Raw genomic sequence first — 18989 nt, 5'->3', positions numbered from 1 at the left:
AAGGCACTTCCCTTGGCTCTGCCACTATCTGCTTGTACATTCACACCTACCACTCCCAGAAATGCCTGTCCCAGAGTCACCACCACCCTTCCTAACTCCCATCTCTTCCCTAACGCTTTTCTAACGTTGCTCCCCAAAATGAAACTGCTATTCCAGATCCACTCTTGCTATCACAGAAAGCAGCGTTTTGCTGCTCCTTTCTTCCAGGGCTCTGCACTGACACATTACTATAGTTGTCACTTCTGCTGCCTCATCACGTCACACAGTCATGCCTATTTGTTACTCCTTCATTATCCCTACATCCCCCAGAGCTTTACTAGCCTTCTCCCTCTCAGTTCTGATTTATTTATCTTGGATTACAAGCCCTAAATTCATTAGCTTGTCCTTTCATGGAATGAATCTCAAAGTAGTTTTTTGGCTGCATTTGGAATTTCTCTAGATACCTTTGAATTTTTTCCTTGGCATTTAGAGAGGCATCTAATTTACTATAATCTGCCACTTTTGATACAGAACTGTTTGTTCACTCTTTTAGATCATCAAGGGACATATAAGCATCGGAAAAACCACAGATGATGAGTTATTGGAACTCCCTTCAAATCATCCTACGAGTGAAAAAGACATCCTCTTTTTCTGAGGCTGAAGGTGCTGAAGCATTTCATGGGTACTGAAGCCAGAGGAGACCACAGCTAGCGTTAGCCACAGTGATGCTCACAGACTCCCTAGCAGATGTTCAGACATCCTCCTAGGGAATTCAGACATATGATTTTGCATTTAATTGCCCTGATCCAGAAGAGGAATAACAGAAAAACAGAAGTTATGAAAGTGTAAACTCAGGATTGAAAACAATAACTCTGTATTGAATACATTTCCATTCCAGTTATCAGAGCAAGGTTCTATAAGTCACAAGAGGGTAGTTTCTTAAATATTCAGGAGCAGAAATAAGTCATTAATTCTGTACATGTTACTGATGTTTAGAACATCTTAGAAATAATTGAGAAATTCTCCAGGGCTTGCCATTTAACCAGTTATGACTTACTGCAGTGGGAAACATACACTGCATGAATGTGTTCAATATGCAGTAGTTATTACCTGCTGTGCATTTTGAAATGACAATATATAAAGTAAAACCAAAGCCAAGAAACCTTCCAAGATAACTGACGGAACAGAACAAATCCTTCTGAAGATTAGAATGACAAGATAATAAATTATTTTAAGTGATAAACGCAGGCAGTAGCAAACACACACAAAAATCTTAAAATAATCTAGGATAATTCAAAGTGGCTCAAAAATACTTACAAAATGTTCATTGTTCACTTGGTCAGAATGCTGATTAACAGATTATGAAACTGCATCAAAACATTACCAAGCTGCAAGTTCAGATGCCCCAAACTATTCCAGAAACCACTAGATTCATGAAAACTAAATGTGAAAGAATTTTATGTTCTCTCCTCAAAAATGGACAAGAGACTAGAAAAAACCACAACAGTATTGGTGACAACCCACACCATTTGGAAAATACAGCAAGGCAATAGCTAACCACCTCTATCATCAGACCAGGTATCAGGAATAGCAGAGTGCATGGTTCACCTTTTGTGATTTACAAGGACAATAACCAAAAAGTCAGAGTTTCCCAGATTTTCTACAGAATATTTTGGATTTCAGTTCTATTAGATTATTTTTTTACTCAGATAATCCCAAATGATAGCCACTACATAGTGCTGATGTTTACTTTATTTCTCCTTATTACTGGCCATATTAAAATCATTACCCTTTGCTCAGTGTTATTTCTGCAACCTATTATTTTCCCACCAATCTCAGTAGAATCACAACTCCTCAAAAGCTCATTCAGCTAATAGAAGAAAATGTTATTTACTGACTCATTGTACCAAGCTTATCAGTATGTAAAATAGAGAAGACACAGTTTGCAGCCCCATGACCTAAGCATACGTGGCACCGACAATAAGTTACAGAAGCAAAATAGCATTTCAGTAAAAATAGATAAGAAAATGCAACTGCCATGGTTTTCATGAGTTTGGAGAGTCCAAGCTGTCAAGCGCTAGTAAGGTGTAAGGTGATAACTATCCAGAAAATCGAGCTTCTGCCTACCCAGTTCATTTGCTGCTCAGGTACTAGGCCTGCAGCACATTGCTTAAGTGGGACATTAAGAGGGGAAAAAAAGAAGATACGTGACTAAGAGCAGACAGGAGAATAGTGAAGAGAACAAGTTGTTATTTCACTACAGATTTTTTATTCAGCTTTTCTTCCAAGGAAGTCTAAAAGTAACATTTATCTCTGTAAAGTCGCACTGCTGTTCTTTGAAGATATTCCTAAAACTCAGCAGTGGCCCAGAATTTGGCAAAAACAACGCGAAAAAATCCCCACCAACAGTTTGGAAATATGGCCCTGCTCCTGCTGCGTGTTCAACGATCTTCTCTTACACATACATTCAGCCTAACCCATTTGATCTCTGTCTTCAAAAATTTCATAAAATCCAGGATTAGATGCTTCTGCAACAAACTGTGGGTGCCAGCCATTTCCAGAGATCGCATCCTGATCTAGTTTTCTGGAATGACACATACCACCTCCTTGTACAGTCTTTCATATATATGGCTTTTATCCTACTCAGTGCTTAGGGTGAGCCCGTAGGGAGGCTCCAAGGATCAATCATCCAGGGAGGTAAAATAAACCTAGTTTATATTTATGAGGCACCTCAGAAATGATGTAACAGATGTTCTCAGTTCTTACGTGAAGGAGTTGCTGCAATTCCCATGTTGTTAGAAGCAAAAAAAAAATTGTCAAACAGATGAATGTCTTGGGTCTGATGGATTGCAGATCTCATGGCTGCAGAGATCAGCCACTTTATTGACCAGATATGGCTACTCTGCAACAGTTCCTCCTAGCAATCTTTTAGAGCCTCACAAAAGCAGTGTGTAGAAACACAGTACCTTGATTAGTTTCTTTGCTAACTAGGACCATTTGTAATGACTATATCTGAAGCTCTTAAAGTTTTTTAAAAGGAAGACGCAGATGTGCAGTAGTCTGAAGTCTTGTGCTACCTAGTAAGCTTGAAAGCTTCAAAGTGCAATATATTGCTTTCCCCCTTCCCTCCGTCTCACCTGACGGCAATATTTTTTCAGCATCTAGAATAAGACTGCCTTCCTTACATCCTGAAGGAAAAACCAATGACACCGTTTCTTCATTCAGTTTTAGCTAAGAATTTGGATCCCTTGGTTTGGGCTTTAAATAGATGTACCCTTTCTGAAACTCAGTGAAGTGCAGAGAGTAAGGGGTAAAGCTGCACAGGAACACCCATGCAGAGCCTTTGTCTGCTTAGATACCAAGTACCTGCCCAACGCTGGTAAACTCATGAAAGCAGCTTAGAAAGCTGCAAGGGTTTCAGTCCTGGGGTTCAAAACCAGATAAACTGTATGTAAAAGCCATATGATTGGATATGCTGCATTTTAGGGTCAGCCAGCAAAGCATATGGAAGATGTTTTCGAAGCTTCTTACAATTTCTTAATGCCTCATTTACTCCAACAATGTGAAGTCTGCATTTAACCCTAAACATTGTATTCAATACACAGGCATTAAACAGAACACACAGCACACTCTGGAAAGTCTGTGGTCTTCTAAATTAACGTATGAAATGGAAATACCATTTACTGAACCATTTGAAAACTTGGTTCAAAGCATATAGACATGTGGCAGTAAATTCCTACACAACTTTCCATCCAAAAGCATACTCATTTCTATTATTTCTGATAATGTAAGATGCCTGGAGATAGACCATTCCCAGCCAGAACACTGACATACCATATTTATTGAGCCCAGAAATGAGTAATTCTCAATGATGTGGAGCATTTAGTTCCATTTTGCTGAAACGTCCCTTTGCATGCCACTCTTTCCAGACTCTGGGACAAGGGCCTGTAATTGTCACCCGTTGACCAGCTCTTGCTTTGTTTCCTGTGGACTGACAGCCAATGCCATCTTAAAGCTTTCTTCTGTGTTATTTTGCTTTTCAGTTTTCTCATACTCATTATATTTCACAGTGCTAGGCAGGACAGTCATTCAAGAACTAAACTGAAAATACAGGAGAGTGCCCCTGTTTGGAGTTTCCCTGGTGTTTCCCAGTTTCTCAGCTTATCTGCTCCTTTGCTCTCTTTCAGACATACCTAGACCTTCAGAAAGCCAGAGCAGAAAAGTCTCTCTTTCTTCCTTGTATCTGCCTTTTTAACACAAGTTTCTGCATGAAGGTTGCTCTCTCCTCAAATGAAGTTTTCATAAGGAGGTTTAATGGCTTCTTACAGGTATCTTTTACCACCTTTTCCTCCAGACCTGCAAAACTAGGTGACTCTCCTCATTCAGCTGCTAATGGTCAGCTCATCGGAAGGAGCTCGTGTTATGGGGCTCTCTGGGATTGCTTTTTCAGGGTCAAGAAGGAATTATTGCAGAATGACCAACCCGGCCAAGGAGGCAGGATAGGACTCTGGTGGGGGAAAAGGAGCATAAATTTCTCCCTATTTAAGGAAAACACAAATGAAAGCAGAAAAGTCCCAGTGTTGCAAGATGACCTAGTTCTCAGAGGTCAAAAGTAATTAGGCAAATTGAAAGTCTTTTAGTCACTGCTAAGGGCTACCCTGCACATGGAAGGGTTTGGCTGAAGGTAAGGGTACCTCAGACAAAGTGGGTGGAGTCCTGAATAGCCAGGAGATCAGGTCTTCCCTTGGGGAATTGTCCAGTGATACGTATAAAGGGAACACTGGATACATACTTGCATACATATATACATACTTACATACGGGCAGTAAAATACATCTTACATATTTAACTATATATACATGCACATAAATAGATATATGGATATAAAAACATCCATAAGAGTTACTGTTTGGATATTTCAATTCAATATCAATTTCAATATCATCCTTTATCTATGGTGGAGCCGAAACACAAAACATTTAAACCAAGTCGTGTTTAACCATTCAGCTGTTACATTCCCCCAGAGGCGGCAGTATATAACAGATTTTTGCTATTACAGACTTAATAAATCATATTTTATATCAGTGCTACATTGCAAACCCTCATTGGATTTATTGATTTGTTCTTTTTTCCTTAGGTCAAGTTAAAACTTTCTCGTGCAGATAAATATAGCTTCAGAGCTAAAAGACAACCTGAAGCACATTCAATTTGAAGTTTCTTTCTGCATACTGTGTTGTAGGTTATGCTACCTGATGGCCAAAATTGAGAAGCTAAAATCCATCTTCAGAGATAATTAAAAAAATTCAACTGTGAAATGAAACTATCAGCATGCCACCTTTTAACTAACAAGATTAGAGTTACAAAAGCTGTAAGCTTATACAGTTCTCACCAGCGTAAGTCCCTGTGGAACTGGAAACTTTATAAAGGATTTCAATCCAAACTCACAATATTTGAGCATGCTTGAAATACATAGAAGCAAGTTATTTTATTTTATTGAGGCATCATACCAGGAGACACCAGCAGCCCATCCAACATGACAAAAACCAAAGACCTGTGGGACCAAGGACTTAAAAAGTTATTACCACATCTGCAGCTCACTTCTGTAACCTTATTTTGGGCACTTCCTCTTGCTCTTAGTGGGGTCAGAGGTGCAGTGAAACAAAATGCACAAAACCATGAGTTTTTCCACATCCCACTTGGGCAAAACACAGTCTACCCAGCCCTTATACAGAAAAAACCTCATGAAAATAAATGTTAAAGCAGTGCTGAATCACTTTATTAATTAACCACTAGTGCCCTAGCTAGGCTTATCATCTTACTCATAAGTATCCGAATACTTTACTTGTGCACAAGGAATCACCATGTCCATCTCAAAACTTTGAAAATTAAGTTTCTGTCTTTGACTGAAAAAAGTAAAATATAATCCCTCAACCCTGTATATATATTAGAAGGAAGAGATTTCTGTTTCTAACAATCTTTAGCTTGCAAAATACCTTTTCAGTGATATATAGGTTCTGGAGCTCCTATAGAGTCTGAACCAACAGTGCTTATTCTTACTTACTGTAACGGGATGCTGTGCACCTTTGGTTTGTTTGGTACAGAACAAAGAATGAATACTGACAGGCTTTGGGATGTGAACTTACTGTACTGCACTTGCAACACTGCCAGCTACATGGGATCCATTGCCAAAAAAGTTATAATTTGAGGCTATTTCAATACATGCAGCCCCAGCACTCACTCCTGCAGTAGACTGGGAAAAACAGTCCCAGTGTAATCCTCATAGGCTGTCATTGCTCTCCAGGATCCCAGCTACACTGCTGTGGTCCTGGAAATCATCTCTGGTACTCTGATGTTTACTGCTCGGATTTGAGCAATTCACTAATACAAACCCTTGAGGCAGAGAGTAATGGAGCTAAACAACAAAGGTCAGCAGCTAGAAATTATTATTGAAGGAAAAACAAAAGCAGGATCACACAAAGATTTTATCATCTCATAGAAAATCCCTCTTACAAAGTGTGCCACAGTAGTAAGAAAAAACCTTAAATATTTTGATGATGCTTCATTTTCTAGCTTTCTGTTTACTGCTTAAATAAATATACTAATTACGTTAATACTTTTAAATGAAAAATTCAGTTCCTTAAATAATCTCAAAGTCTGTAGCAAGTTCAATTTCTTACTCTTAAAAAGCAGCTTTGTAAAAGGAGTTGAAGTTGTTTGTATCAGTTTGCTATTGCTATTCAAGCATACACATGCTGATGGTTCAGCTCTGCTTCAGCATCCTTAGGTGGTTACACAGCAGCAAAAGCAGTTGGACCAGGCACCAGAAATACTGATAGATTTCCAGTTCTGCCCCTGATTTTGTGTACAACAGGAATAAATAGATTTATTCTCGTCATCAAAAGAATGTACTTTGAAATCTATTGCTCACTGTAATAGCATAACTACATCACTTAGCTATCCACTGAATTAAATGAGGTACTGCTGCAAGAATCTGTATTAAAGACAAGACGACACTCAAGCCTTTAAACTAACACCTTTCAACTGCTGGGCACCCCCCATTAACGTTGCCATGCATATTCAATGGGCTTTTACTGCATATAATCATGAAAGTGTGAAAACTTCCAGCCACTGGGGCAGCTGCACCGTGCATACATCCTTTGCAATGGATACTGCTGTGAAATGCCAGCTGCTGACAGTCACCATCTTATTTTACTGGTGTCCTAATTCTCCAGGCAAGTCAACCAATGATTTCCTGATCCTTTCCTGTGTTCACAATTTCCCCTGTGCCCGCAACATCTGAATTTTGTTCTTGGCAACCACAGGGCTCTGTGACATTTGCACTTTTATCTTCATTTCAGAGGCGTTTGAGCAGCATCACAGGAAAGTCAGTGGTACAGTGAAGCATAAGGAAAGGCAAGTGCCTCCCTGTCTGCCCCAAGGATGGATTGCCATGGAGATGGCACCTCCTGGGTGAGGAGGCTTGTCTAAGCACATTGCTGCTTGGTACTCATGCCCCTGTGACATGCTCCAGCTGACTTACCATTGGGCAGGATGCCATTTGAAGAGACTGGAACAAGCATAGATGGTTAGAAAATGATCTTTTTTGCTGGTAGCAACATAAATCATTTTTGCTGGTAGCAGCAACATTTAAATTGCATTCCTTCCTGTTCCTGAAGAAACGGGTCAGGCTTTGATATCTGCCAAGTTAACTGAGCTATGAAACCACAGACGAGGGGGCTGGCTCTGCTGTTACTGCCCATTTTCTTGCAGTGGTGGCATGGCATACCTCACCTGCATGCTCCTCAGTGGTTCCTTAGCTCCTACGTCTTTCCCAAGTTTACACCCAGGACGGAGAAGACAGGTTTTCACCAAACTCATAGGGAGTAGCTTAGGCAGAGGATATGTGGTAGCCAATTTTCTAGCCTGTTTCATATCTGATGCACAAGCATGCCCCATGGTAGCCTCCACTGCTTTGCTCTAAATTCACCAGGTCAGAAGTGAATGGCGTTCATTTCCTTTTCTTTTCCATCTCCATCCAGGCATGTTGTTCTCTCTTTCCTCTCTCCAGGGTCCAAAATGCTTGTGGTGACATCCAAAACAGACAAGAGGATACACACAAGCAGATAGCCAAGAGGAAACAACAGTAAGTGAGAAGATGCTCTTCCAGAGGGCAATGCAGACAGGAACCTAATTTGGGTTTCCGAATCACTCTCTGAAGGTGCCTGCCTTTCTTCACTACCACAGCTGAGTTAGTTCAGATGATCAGCTTCCTGACTTAGACACCACACATGCCATCTCCCTCCCCTCCTATCAATCCCCAAAACAATCCTAATTTTTGCCCAGTCTTGTCTCTAAACAATGGCCCTCCCTCATTAGACAGCTTCCCCCAGACACAGTTGCACAGGACAGATAACGCTCTGTATGAAGACACAGAACATTATGGCAGAAAGGAAAAAAACACTAAATCAAGGGGCAATCAGGACCTTCCCCATGCACTGACTCTCACTAGAAATCCCCATAAAGACTATGATTTTCCAAGCAAGCAACATCTCTTCTCCAAAAGAATTTGAAACATAACGATGCCTCTTACAACTCAGAAAAACAATTACCATGGGTAATTAAAACATTCATAATAAAAAAATGACATGTTCTGACATGCACAAGGAAAGTGTGAGTGTTTAATACCACAACCTGTGATAAGGAATAAACAGTTTGCTCATTCTGTAATATCAGTCTTAGAATTCAGAGAAATTGATGAACATGGTAACTGGTTACCTTCACAGGGAAAGCAGGAAAGTAAACTCACTGAGAGGTCTGCTACCCCAGGCAACCATCAGGTAGCAAAAATAACACACGCATAAGTGAGAGCAACAGGCTGCCCTGAAAATTAGAAGTTTAGTTTTGCTGAAGGACAAAAAAAAAAAAAGTATCCTCAGTAATTTAGATGCCATCTGACACACATGAACTTTAATTCTAGGTTGCTAAGTCAGAGCTATTAAAAAACAGGGTTTCTTGTAGCAATTTAGTGACTTAAACTGTTCTAATTTCAGCCCAAGTTGGCAAGGAGAACTGGGGAAAAAAGCAAACAAAATATCTATGCATCCATGTGATCCTATTTTTTTTTTTCTAAATAAAAATTAGTTCCCACACATCAAGTCAGATTCTGAAGTACCACACTCATTTTTGGCTTGTAGCAACTGTTACATAGATCTGGTCCAGACAGAGAGCAATATTTTTGTAAGCATTTCCACAAAAATACTTTTTTGTCTGTTCCAGTTCAGAATTGCATCATTATGAAGAAGAATAAGATTTCTCAGAAACATCCACCTATTAACATGTGAAATTTCATTGGAAACATCCCTGAGATGGCAAATTTTCTACAGCTTCAGTCATCCCATTAATTGAGTAATAAAAAGGAATATTCACCCTGCTTTCTCAAGGTACCAAGAAAATTCAGCTCTCCAAAAATTATTGAAGACCCATACTCTCTCTATCACATCCCTTTGCAGGCTCTCTCCTATACAAGCAGCTCAGTAGGACACACTGTTTATCCTCCACCCTTTACATTTATCATATATAATATTCTGAAATCACACTTCTAATCAGACATCCATTTCCCCTCCTGCCCCAGCCCACACCCTCGAACAATCAAAAATAGAAAGATTGGGGGAGAAAGAAATGAATCCAAAAGCAAACCTTCTCAGGCACAAATTTTGGCTCTAGTTCTTACCATCCTCAAAGGCCACAGCCACCCGAGGACAACATGACAACTCTGGGGCTTCTCCTCTGTATGCACCCATCGGTGCTCAGCAGCAAGCATCAGGAACCTTTGGCGAGCAGGTGAAAGAAGAGGACAGAAAAAACAGTAAATTGTGGCTCCAAGGGAGAAGCATAAGCTCACTCTCAGGCATGAGATGATGAAATGAAATGCCAAACTTCACCCTAATGATATGAATCATGCATTTGGCCCTCAGACAAACTTTTTGTCTGTCTTTGCTATTCAACGTGAAAGCATTTTCACTGAGAAATCCTGCCGCACAGCAAGGTCATACTTCTCTGAAATCTTTCACACGTTCCAAGTAAACATGCAAACACTGTCTACCTACCTAAACCACATAACCTTTGCGAGGGAAACCATGCAGCACAGCTAAGATTTTTTTTACATAATTGATACCCTGAACACATGAGCATGGATAAGAAGGCATTATCCGTCTGTGGGTGACAGCTCATTACAAAGCCAGACTAACTCTGCAGCAATCCATACTGGAGCAGAGACCTGCCAAGCCAGGCTCCAGGAGGTTCATGTAAGCAGGACCAGTCTGCCACCAAACTTTGCTGGCTTTGAGCAAGTTACACCTGCCACCAGTTTCTCCCTGGATGAACTGGTAAGAACAACATTTCCTGGACTAACTCACAATATCGCAACAGAGCCACACGAACCAGGTTAATACCAGCACAGGTGCTTTACATTAATACTAAACTGCCCTAAAAGCAGAGGGTATTCAGCAGAAGCTAGAAATATCATGACCTGTGAACTTACAAATACGTGAGTTAAGAGAACACATGGCCAGGTCTTTCCGTGATCTGTGATGAAAAGAAGATAAATTAGCAGTGATGTTTCACAGGTCTTACCTAAACAGCTAGGGAGTCTCCCCTCCATTTACAAAAATTACAATTAGCAAAGAGACACAGGAATCCGAACCGCCTGGCAGTAAGAGAAGTGTGAGCATGGCACATTTTGGCAGCCCTATGCAAGCTTTAATGGGGTAACTGTCAGGTAACAGCAGCATCATGATGACAGTGTGAAATGGGAGCTGCTTAATCCCCTGGGTTTGTGTTATTGCATTGAGCACAGCGGTTTGGTTATCTTCACATGGTGAAGTGTTACTCTGCTATTCTGTTCAAGATATGAACAAGTCTAATATAGGTCTTTATATGCCGTAGACATATTCCTATCTCTATCCTGTGAAAATGTTGTCTAGTGCTATCAGTGTTAGGACCTGGCAACACAATTTCTTCCTATAAGCAAATCAGGCTGTGACAAGAGCTAAATAAATTCAAACCAAAATGCAGGACGCATGTCTGTGAAAGCCTGCTATCAAAAGTTCCTAAGAATCAGTATCTGGAATGGAAAGCAAGAGCGGAACATGGAAAAGGAGAAGAGAGGGAGAAAGGAAAGAGAAAATGATATCATTTCACTGTAGGAAATACAGAAGAGATGGGACTGAATGAGAATACACTGCATGCTGAACATGCTATAGGACTACAGTAAATACCAAAAAATGTGACAGATACAGAGGATACAAAAATACAGCATGTTCCTCTTAATTGCATGCTATTTCAGTGGCAAACAAAAAAGAATAAAAATGAAAAACTTACTTCTTCCATAAACTAGACTTGTAATAAAAGTCAGGGCCTTAGGTTCGTCAGAATTGAATGTGCTGGCACTCCAGGCACCCCAGAGAGGTAAGGAGCACATTACCAGCCTGCCATCTTCATGCCATTTCTTACATGACCACCTTTTCCTAGCATAAAGTACCAGGGAGAGGAGCGCTCCAAACTGGCAGCTACATGTTATCAACGGGGAGGAAGGATGAACTGGGCACGAGCTGCTTGCAGGCATGCAGCTGAACAAACTGCCCTCGGGACAGACAACGCGCGCAGCCAAAAAACCAGCCCTGCAACAGAGCCCTCAGGCCAGCAACAGCCCCAGAGAAGACCCTCTTATTCCCACAAACACACTTCTCCCTCTAAAATGCGTTTAGTGGTGACAAACCCACTGCCTCTCCAAGGGCTGACATTCCCCTAGATTCCTGGGTTTATTGGTGGCTTTTACCTCCTGGCCTCCCCGGAGACTTCATTTGGGGAACCAGCATCTGGGTTGATCTCCAGATTAGTACAAGGAGACAGAAGTGGGACTGGTGCTTCTGGCAGTCCCTGTCCACAAGTAGGTCTCAAGGACCTTTCCCTACAACATTGCTGGGGAGAGCCACATGGACAGGGCTGCTGGAAGGGCTGGCCTCACCCTAAACTGCTATTACTTTGTTCCTCTCTCCCAAAATACCTGCTGGAGCCTGAGCATGCTTCTCCCCTTGGCTCTTTGTAATCCTAGCTTGCATCTTTTGTCTACAGATGTCAATATATTCCCTCCTACCCTCTCCACAGAATGACACATATGCACAAGCCCTTACTTTTTTTCCCCTCTCAAATGTCCACTTCTCTTTCCTTCTATCAAAGTACTTCCGATCCTCTCACCATCTCCAGCACAGAACAGCGCTAATTTTTAGCACACGGTACTTAACCTCACTATTTACGCTTTTCTTTTTGTTTGGTCTATTATGCCTAGGGAGAAAACATTTCCATTAATGGACATGGTGTTAATTCAGAGTCAGAAAATTTTAGTATCCTGGATGCCAAATTCTCATGACAATATCACTCTTCTACAAAAAGAAACTACATTAAATAGGAAAAGAATGCACATATGTGCATGCATAGCGTGGTGCAGAGTGAGAAACCATAAGAACAGAGTCCTCAGGAGCAGAAAAAGCATTCGCCTGAGCTAGGCAGAGACGCTGCAACCAGGACCCTTGCCCTGGCTGACAATGCTGCTGCTCAGACGTGTCCATGCCACTCTTTGGGCACTTGGGCATATCTACACTGTCCTACTCCACCTTTGCTAGTACACTGCATGCAGCGCACTGCTATACAGTTATTTTAACCCGACACCACTGTGAGCTAATTAGCCCTGCTGAAAGCCGAGATGGTCAGGATTAATAATTTGTGCTTTATCACTAGAGGAAAGCACCATGTTTTTTGCAGGGACCTCGGTTGGAGCTTTCTGATCACAATTCCACAGCCACCTTCATTTAAGAGTAGTCTAAGCACTGCTTTGGCTTGGGACAGACTGCAACTGTGGGAGGTGCAAAAGCCAGCCCAGACCTGGTTACAGGGAAGCTGCTGCGGAAATCCCAGGCAACACCTAGAGCCCTGCCAGGGGTGGTACAAGCGCTAACAGAATAGCGGCAAAACCAACCATCACTGCCAGGATTACAGTCGCGCTGAGCTGCAGGAGGCTATTAGTGCAGACAGATAGTGCTCCTGCAGGGAGATGGATATCCTTCTCCTTTAACACCTCCTCACTTGCAACTCCAACGCTTTATGATGGGCACAGGGCACTATCCCTGATCTTCAGCAGCCCTAGTAAGACAATCCTCCTACAGCTTACACCTTGCGGGCGTTCTTCCCTCCCAGGGGCTCACACTTTGTCTCAGCAGCAGACACTACAGCGTCCTCCAGAAGCACAGGAGGTAGAGAAAGGTGAGAAGCAGAGGAGCACTAAGCTAGACCCATCCCCTCCTCACTCTGCCCATGCACGCACCCATCACGGGCAGTGGGGGTGGATGGAGAGGTGGCCTGGGAGGGATAACAGTAGAGCATATCCACACTACAGTCACTGTTAGGATGCTCAACAGCAAAGGAAAACAAGTTTAATCTCCTATATTCAAGGCATATAATGTCTCAGATCTATAAAACCAATTGCAGCAATACTTTACATAGAAGAACAGAACCACCAAACAAATTGAGCAGTTATGCAAATTCTGTGCAGACGTCTCAAAAATAACAATTTATACTACAGTGAATACTACTTTGCTATTGTGTTTTCTGCACACTTTTTCATATAGACACCAAGTACAGATTTCCAGCAATATACATGGATTTTAACATCTTCTCCATATGGAAAGTACCAAGATAATGGGCACCTTTGAACTATGGCAAAGGAACGAGACAAGATACTGACTGGTTAGTGTAATTCTTGAAATGTAAAGTAATCCTTTAAAGTAATAGATAAGCTTATTAGATAATATAATTATTGTATTAAGATAGAAACATTAAAAATTGTATTTATTTAGGGCAGGAGCTTCAAGAATGCCTGAGTCATTGGTCAAAGCAACAATTACAAGTGGTTACAGTCCTTGCAAGGCGTTCCCTCTCCTCCCCTTTTCTTTTTCTGCCGTGACTTAAAAACTGTTAAAACTTTTCATCAAAACATATTTGCTGACCATTCACACACACAGAAATGATGGTTGCATCACCCCGGCAGCATCCAGACAAACACATGAGCTGTTGGGGGATACACAGGCAGGCTGGGGCAGGTGCCTGGTCTTGCTGCTCATTGCTTGTATTAATAGCAATGTTCTTGCTCTTCCTGACAAAGACAGCACTGTGAATCACTGTGTCATCTTCAAACTTTGAAGGGCACCTGACTAAAATTCAACTATAATAAACTCTGTTCTAATCCTGTTAAGCTTTGGTATGGACTTTAAAGGAGAAGGAGTTAAATTCTTACTCATTGCAGCACTGAGTGTATGGGTTAATTACAGGCAGCTCCTCTTTCTAGTTATTTTCATTTTTATTTTGCATATAAAAAATAAATTCTGCATACATATTATAAGCACACAACCTCTGAATTCCCTAAACAGGGTGCGGACAGCAGCAGCAAGGGAAGTTTAAACAAGAAAATCATTTGCACACGTGCTGCGAGAAGTTGGAATAGCTGTACCATAATGAAAACGTGTTGGAATGAATTCATTGCCATCTGTCTTTATTTTGCTAACCAGCTCAATCAGACACCACAAATATACTCAAACATGAGAAAAATACTTAAATTATTTATGCTACGTCCTTTTTCAACATGTAACTCTCGGTGTCACTGTTTTTATTGGTATTGAATGCCCATCAATAGCAGTGAATTCATTTGTGCACAGCCTTTGGAGCGTACCTATGCAACTTCAAATCCACATTATCAGCATAATGCAAAAAAGCCCACAGTTAAAGTTACAATATTACAAATATTTTAAAGGTATTCAAGGAAGCATGACAAAAAATACCAAAGGAAACTTTGTTCCACAGTGTCAGAGTAATTAAAAAGCCCTACAGCTTTTGTAATTTTTGGATAGGAAAAAGCTCAAAACCAAAGTATCAGATAGTTCTACCACAACAGTTCTCATGCAAAGCATAATCATAGAATAGTTTGGGTTGGAAGGGACTTTTAGAGGTCATCTAGTCTGACCCCCTCTGCAACGAGCAGGGACATCTTCAACTACATCAGGTTGCTCGGAGCCCTGTCCAGCCTGTCCTTGAATGTTTCCAGGGATGGCGCACCTACCACCTCTCGGGGCAACCTGTTCCAGTGTTTCACCACCCTCATTGTAAAAAAATTCTTCCTTATATCTACTCTAAATCTACCCTCGTTTAGTTTAAAACCATTACCCCTTGTCCTATCGCAACAGGCCCTGCTAAAAAGTTTCTCCCCATCTTTCTTAGAAGCCTCCTTTAAATACTGAAAGGCTGCAATAAGGTCTCCACAGAGCCTTCTCTTCTCCAGGCTGAACAACCCCAACTCTCTCAGCCTTTCTTCATAGGAGAGGTGTTCCATCCCTCTGGTCATCTTCGTGGCCCTCCTCTGGACCCACTCCAACAGATCTGTGTCTTTCCTGTGCTGAGAACTCCAGAGCTGGACGCAGTACTCCAGGTGAGGTCTCACCAGAGCAGAGTAGAGAGGCAGAATTACCTCCCTTGACCTGCTCGCCATGCTTCTTTTGATGCAGCCCAGGATACGGTTGGCCTGGGCTGTGAGCGCACATTGTCGGGTCATGTCCAGCTTTTCATCTGCCAGTACCCCCCAGTCCTTCTCCACAGAGCTGCTCTCAATCCCTTCATCCCCCAGCCTGTATTGATACGGGGGGTTGCCCGGCAGCCCAGGTGCAGGACCTTGCACTTGGCCTTGTTGAACCTCATGAGGTTCACATGGACCCACTTCTCCAGCTTGTCCAGGTCCCTCTGGATGACATCCCATCCTTCTGGCGTGTCAACCCACCACTCAGCTTGGTGTCATCTGCAAACTTGCTGAGGGTGTACTTGATCCCACTGTCTATGTCTTTGATGAAGATATTAAACAGTACTAGTCCCAATAGGTATGCCTGAGGGACACCACTCATCACTGATCTCCATCTGGACATTGAGCCATTGACCATTGGATGGATGAGACCATCCAACCAATTCCTCATCCACCAAACAGACCCATCAAATCCCTATCTCTCCAATTTAGAGAGAAGGATGTTGTGGGGGACCGTATCAAAGGCCTTACAGAAGTACAGATAGATGACATGTGTAGCAATTCCCTTGTCCACTGATGTAGTCACTCCATCGTAGAAGGCCATTAGGTTGGTCAGGCAGGACTGGCCGCTGGTGAAGCCATGCTGGCTGTCTCGAATCACCTCCCTGTCCTCCATGTGCTCTAGCATAGCTTCTAGGAGGACCTGTTCCATGATCTTCCCAGGCAGAGAGGTGAGGCTGACAGGTCTGTAGTTCCCAGGGTCATCCTTTCTACCCTTTTCAAAGATGGGCACAATGTTTCCCTTCTTCTAGTCACCAGGGACTTCACCTGACTGCCATGACTTTTCAAATGTCATGGAGAGTGGCTTGGCAGCTACATCAGCCAATTCCCTCAGGACTCTGGGATGCATCTCATCAGGTCCCATAGACTTATGTATGTTCAGGTTCCTCAGGTGGTCACGAACCTGATTTTCTCTTACAGTGGGAGGAACTTTGTTCCCCCAGTTCCTGTCTTGCGGTCCATCCACTCAAGAGGTGTGGAAAGAGAAATTGCCAGTGAAGACTGAGGCAAAGAAGTTGTCGAGTACCTCAGCCTTCTCCTCGTCTGTTGTTACCAGTTTGCCAGTCTTGCTCATGAGAGGGGGTGCACTTTCTTTGACCTTCCTTTTCTGGCTGACATACCTATAGAAGCCCTTATTATTCCTTGCCAAGTTCAGCTCCAGCTGCGCCTTGGCCTTCCTGACCCCATCCCTACACAACCGGGCAGTGTCCCTATACTCTTCCCAAGATACCTGTCCCTGCTTCCACTGCCTGTGCATTTCCTTCTTGCCCTTTAGTTTGACCAGCAGGTCTTGACTCATCCATGCCAGTCTCTTGCCTTCCTTTCCTGATTTCTTACATGTGGGTATTGAGAGCTCTTGTGCTCTATGGAAAGTGTCCTTAAAGATCTGCCAGCTCTGTTCTGCTCCCTTGTCCCCGAGGGCAGTTTCCCAGGGGGTCCTACTGACTAACTCCTTGAAAAGCTGGAAGTTTGCTTTCCTAAAATTCGGGGTCCTGACTTTACTCTTTGCCTGACCCATATACTTCAGGACTGCCAACTTCACCAGTGCACGATCACTGCAGCCCAGGCTGCCTCCGATCTTGATGTCACCTATTAGCTCACCTGTGTTGGTGACCAACAGGTCCAGTATCGCATCCTATAGTGTGAGAAGGAAATGATGGAGAAAGAGGCAAACCAAGGAAAGAAAATGGACTGTAAGAAAAATACAGAAAATAATAAGGAGAAACTATCTGAAAACAATTAATGGATGAGGAGGAAACAAATGCAGAGCTCTGCCCTCCGCAGAGCTGTGGGATGGTGCCCTGGAAGCCAGGCTCTCCCCAGACCCTGTCCCTCACCCATGTGCCTTCAGGGGCAGACCCAGCCATTCCTGATCCGCGTGGCACAAGGACAGGAAGGGGGCCAGCAAGGATTGTTTTGAGGGGAGACCACCCTGCCTGGAGACACTCCTGGGGAGATGAGCATTACCAGACAAGGTCAGCCTCCACAGCTTCCCAAAGGCAGCTCATTTCTTTCCATCCTTCATACTGAAAGATATATTCAGCCCTTCCAGCCTCCAGTCCAAGGAGGCAGAGCTACAGTAAGTGCCATCCCTCCAAGCAGATCCTGCGCCATGCTTAGCTGCCTGCACATCCATTACACAGCCACATGCTGCAACCTGAACCTGCAGAAGTTTAATTTACTGCAAACGGGACTCAGTGGCAAACTGCAGCTCCGCAGCACCCAAGGTGGGAGTTAACGCTCAGGAACTGGTACACAGTGAAGGTTTGTAGCACATATCTGCTCCAGAGCTTGGCTTATGTCAAAAAAAGGTATAGCGTTATAAAGGTTAAATGCATCCCCTCCTCCCAGCACACCACCACACCGCTCCACAGTTGTGCTCCACAGTTGTTTTCTCGAACACCAACAGGGCAGTAACCACCACCAAGCAAACACCAAACTCTTCTCACACAGACCCACCTTCCTCTGCTCAGCGCTCCTGATCCACTGGGCCACCAAAGCAGGGCAAATCTTCAGCAAGAGAAAGCAATTAGATGGATGCAGAATGAAGGACTCCTAACAGCAGGCACGCATACACGTGCACACTCACAAACTACCTGGCATGGCCCATCGTGACAGGTTTAAACAGTCATCCCTCTGTAGAGGGCTTGCTGGCAGAAATACAGCAGCCAGAGCACAGGCAGAAAGGGAAACCCTGCTGCTTCAGCTGAGCTGCTGCCTGCACCGGCAGCTGCCTGTGAACCAGGGCACAGGGCAGCACGTCTCACTCCCTGGTACGAGTGATTTACAAGGGGAGCAGATTATGAAAACCCATGGTGCTTGGTAGTTCAGATGCCTATCCCATATCCAGTTTTAGGAAAGGGGACCAGAGTCCCTAGGGAACATCTGAAAGGTAGAGATTTGCAATCCAGTTCATTAGTGGTTACTTAGGGCAAGAGGTAAAGTCTCAAGTTCTCTCTGTATGAGACAGCTTTTAACAGGCTTCTGTCCCCAGCATTCATTCCCCTCCACCAGCCTCGCACACATGAAATGCTGCTGCTACCACAAACAAGAGAGAACTGACTGGGGCCGTTGACAGCAACAAGCAAATTTCATGCTCTACACAGTAGAGCTGCAAATGTGTTAGGAGAGGAAAAATCAGCACTTCACTGAGGTTCATGACTTTTACAGTGGAAATACTTGAAGGAAAGCTCTGCTGACTCTTGGTGTTTCTCTGGTTTTAGTATTTTTTCCTGAGTTTAGTATTTTCAGGCAGACAATACTAAATTTGGAATTCTTCAGCTGTGCACAGCAGTAAAAACATGTAGTCCTCTAATGCTGCCTCTTGTGAAAT

The 18989-nt window shown here is 43.0% G+C and overlaps 1 protein-coding gene across 16 annotated transcripts in view; it reads right to left on the bottom strand.

Moving 5' to 3' along the window:
- HTR2C (5-hydroxytryptamine receptor 2C) overlaps positions 1–18989 on the bottom strand; it is a 181895-nt gene that overhangs the window by 135773 nt on the left and 27133 nt on the right. For 6 of the 16 annotated variants that reach the window (XM_075513018.1, XM_075513021.1, XM_075513023.1 and 3 more), the window contains exon 1: positions 9710–9917. The exons of 4 other annotated variants lie outside the window; for them this stretch is intronic. Coding sequence is in view for 2 of the 12 variants with exons in the window: in XM_075513028.1 (XP_075369143.1) it covers positions 9710–9779 (70 nt within the window). In the remaining 10 variants the exon portion in view is untranslated. Of the gene's footprint in view, positions 1–7519; positions 7748–7770; positions 8059–9709; positions 9934–18989 lie in introns of those variants that run through there. 6 more of the 16 variants (XM_075513019.1, XM_075513028.1, XM_075513013.1 and 3 more) reach the window with 6 other exon arrangements.

This window comes from Mycteria americana, chromosome 10, assembly GCF_035582795.1.
Source record: "Mycteria americana isolate JAX WOST 10 ecotype Jacksonville Zoo and Gardens chromosome 10, USCA_MyAme_1.0, whole genome shotgun sequence".
Taxonomy (NCBI): Eukaryota; Metazoa; Chordata; class Aves; order Ciconiiformes; family Ciconiidae; genus Mycteria; species Mycteria americana.
The sequence above is the reverse complement of the archived record's forward strand: the minus strand, read 5'-3'. Positions and strand labels throughout refer to the sequence as shown.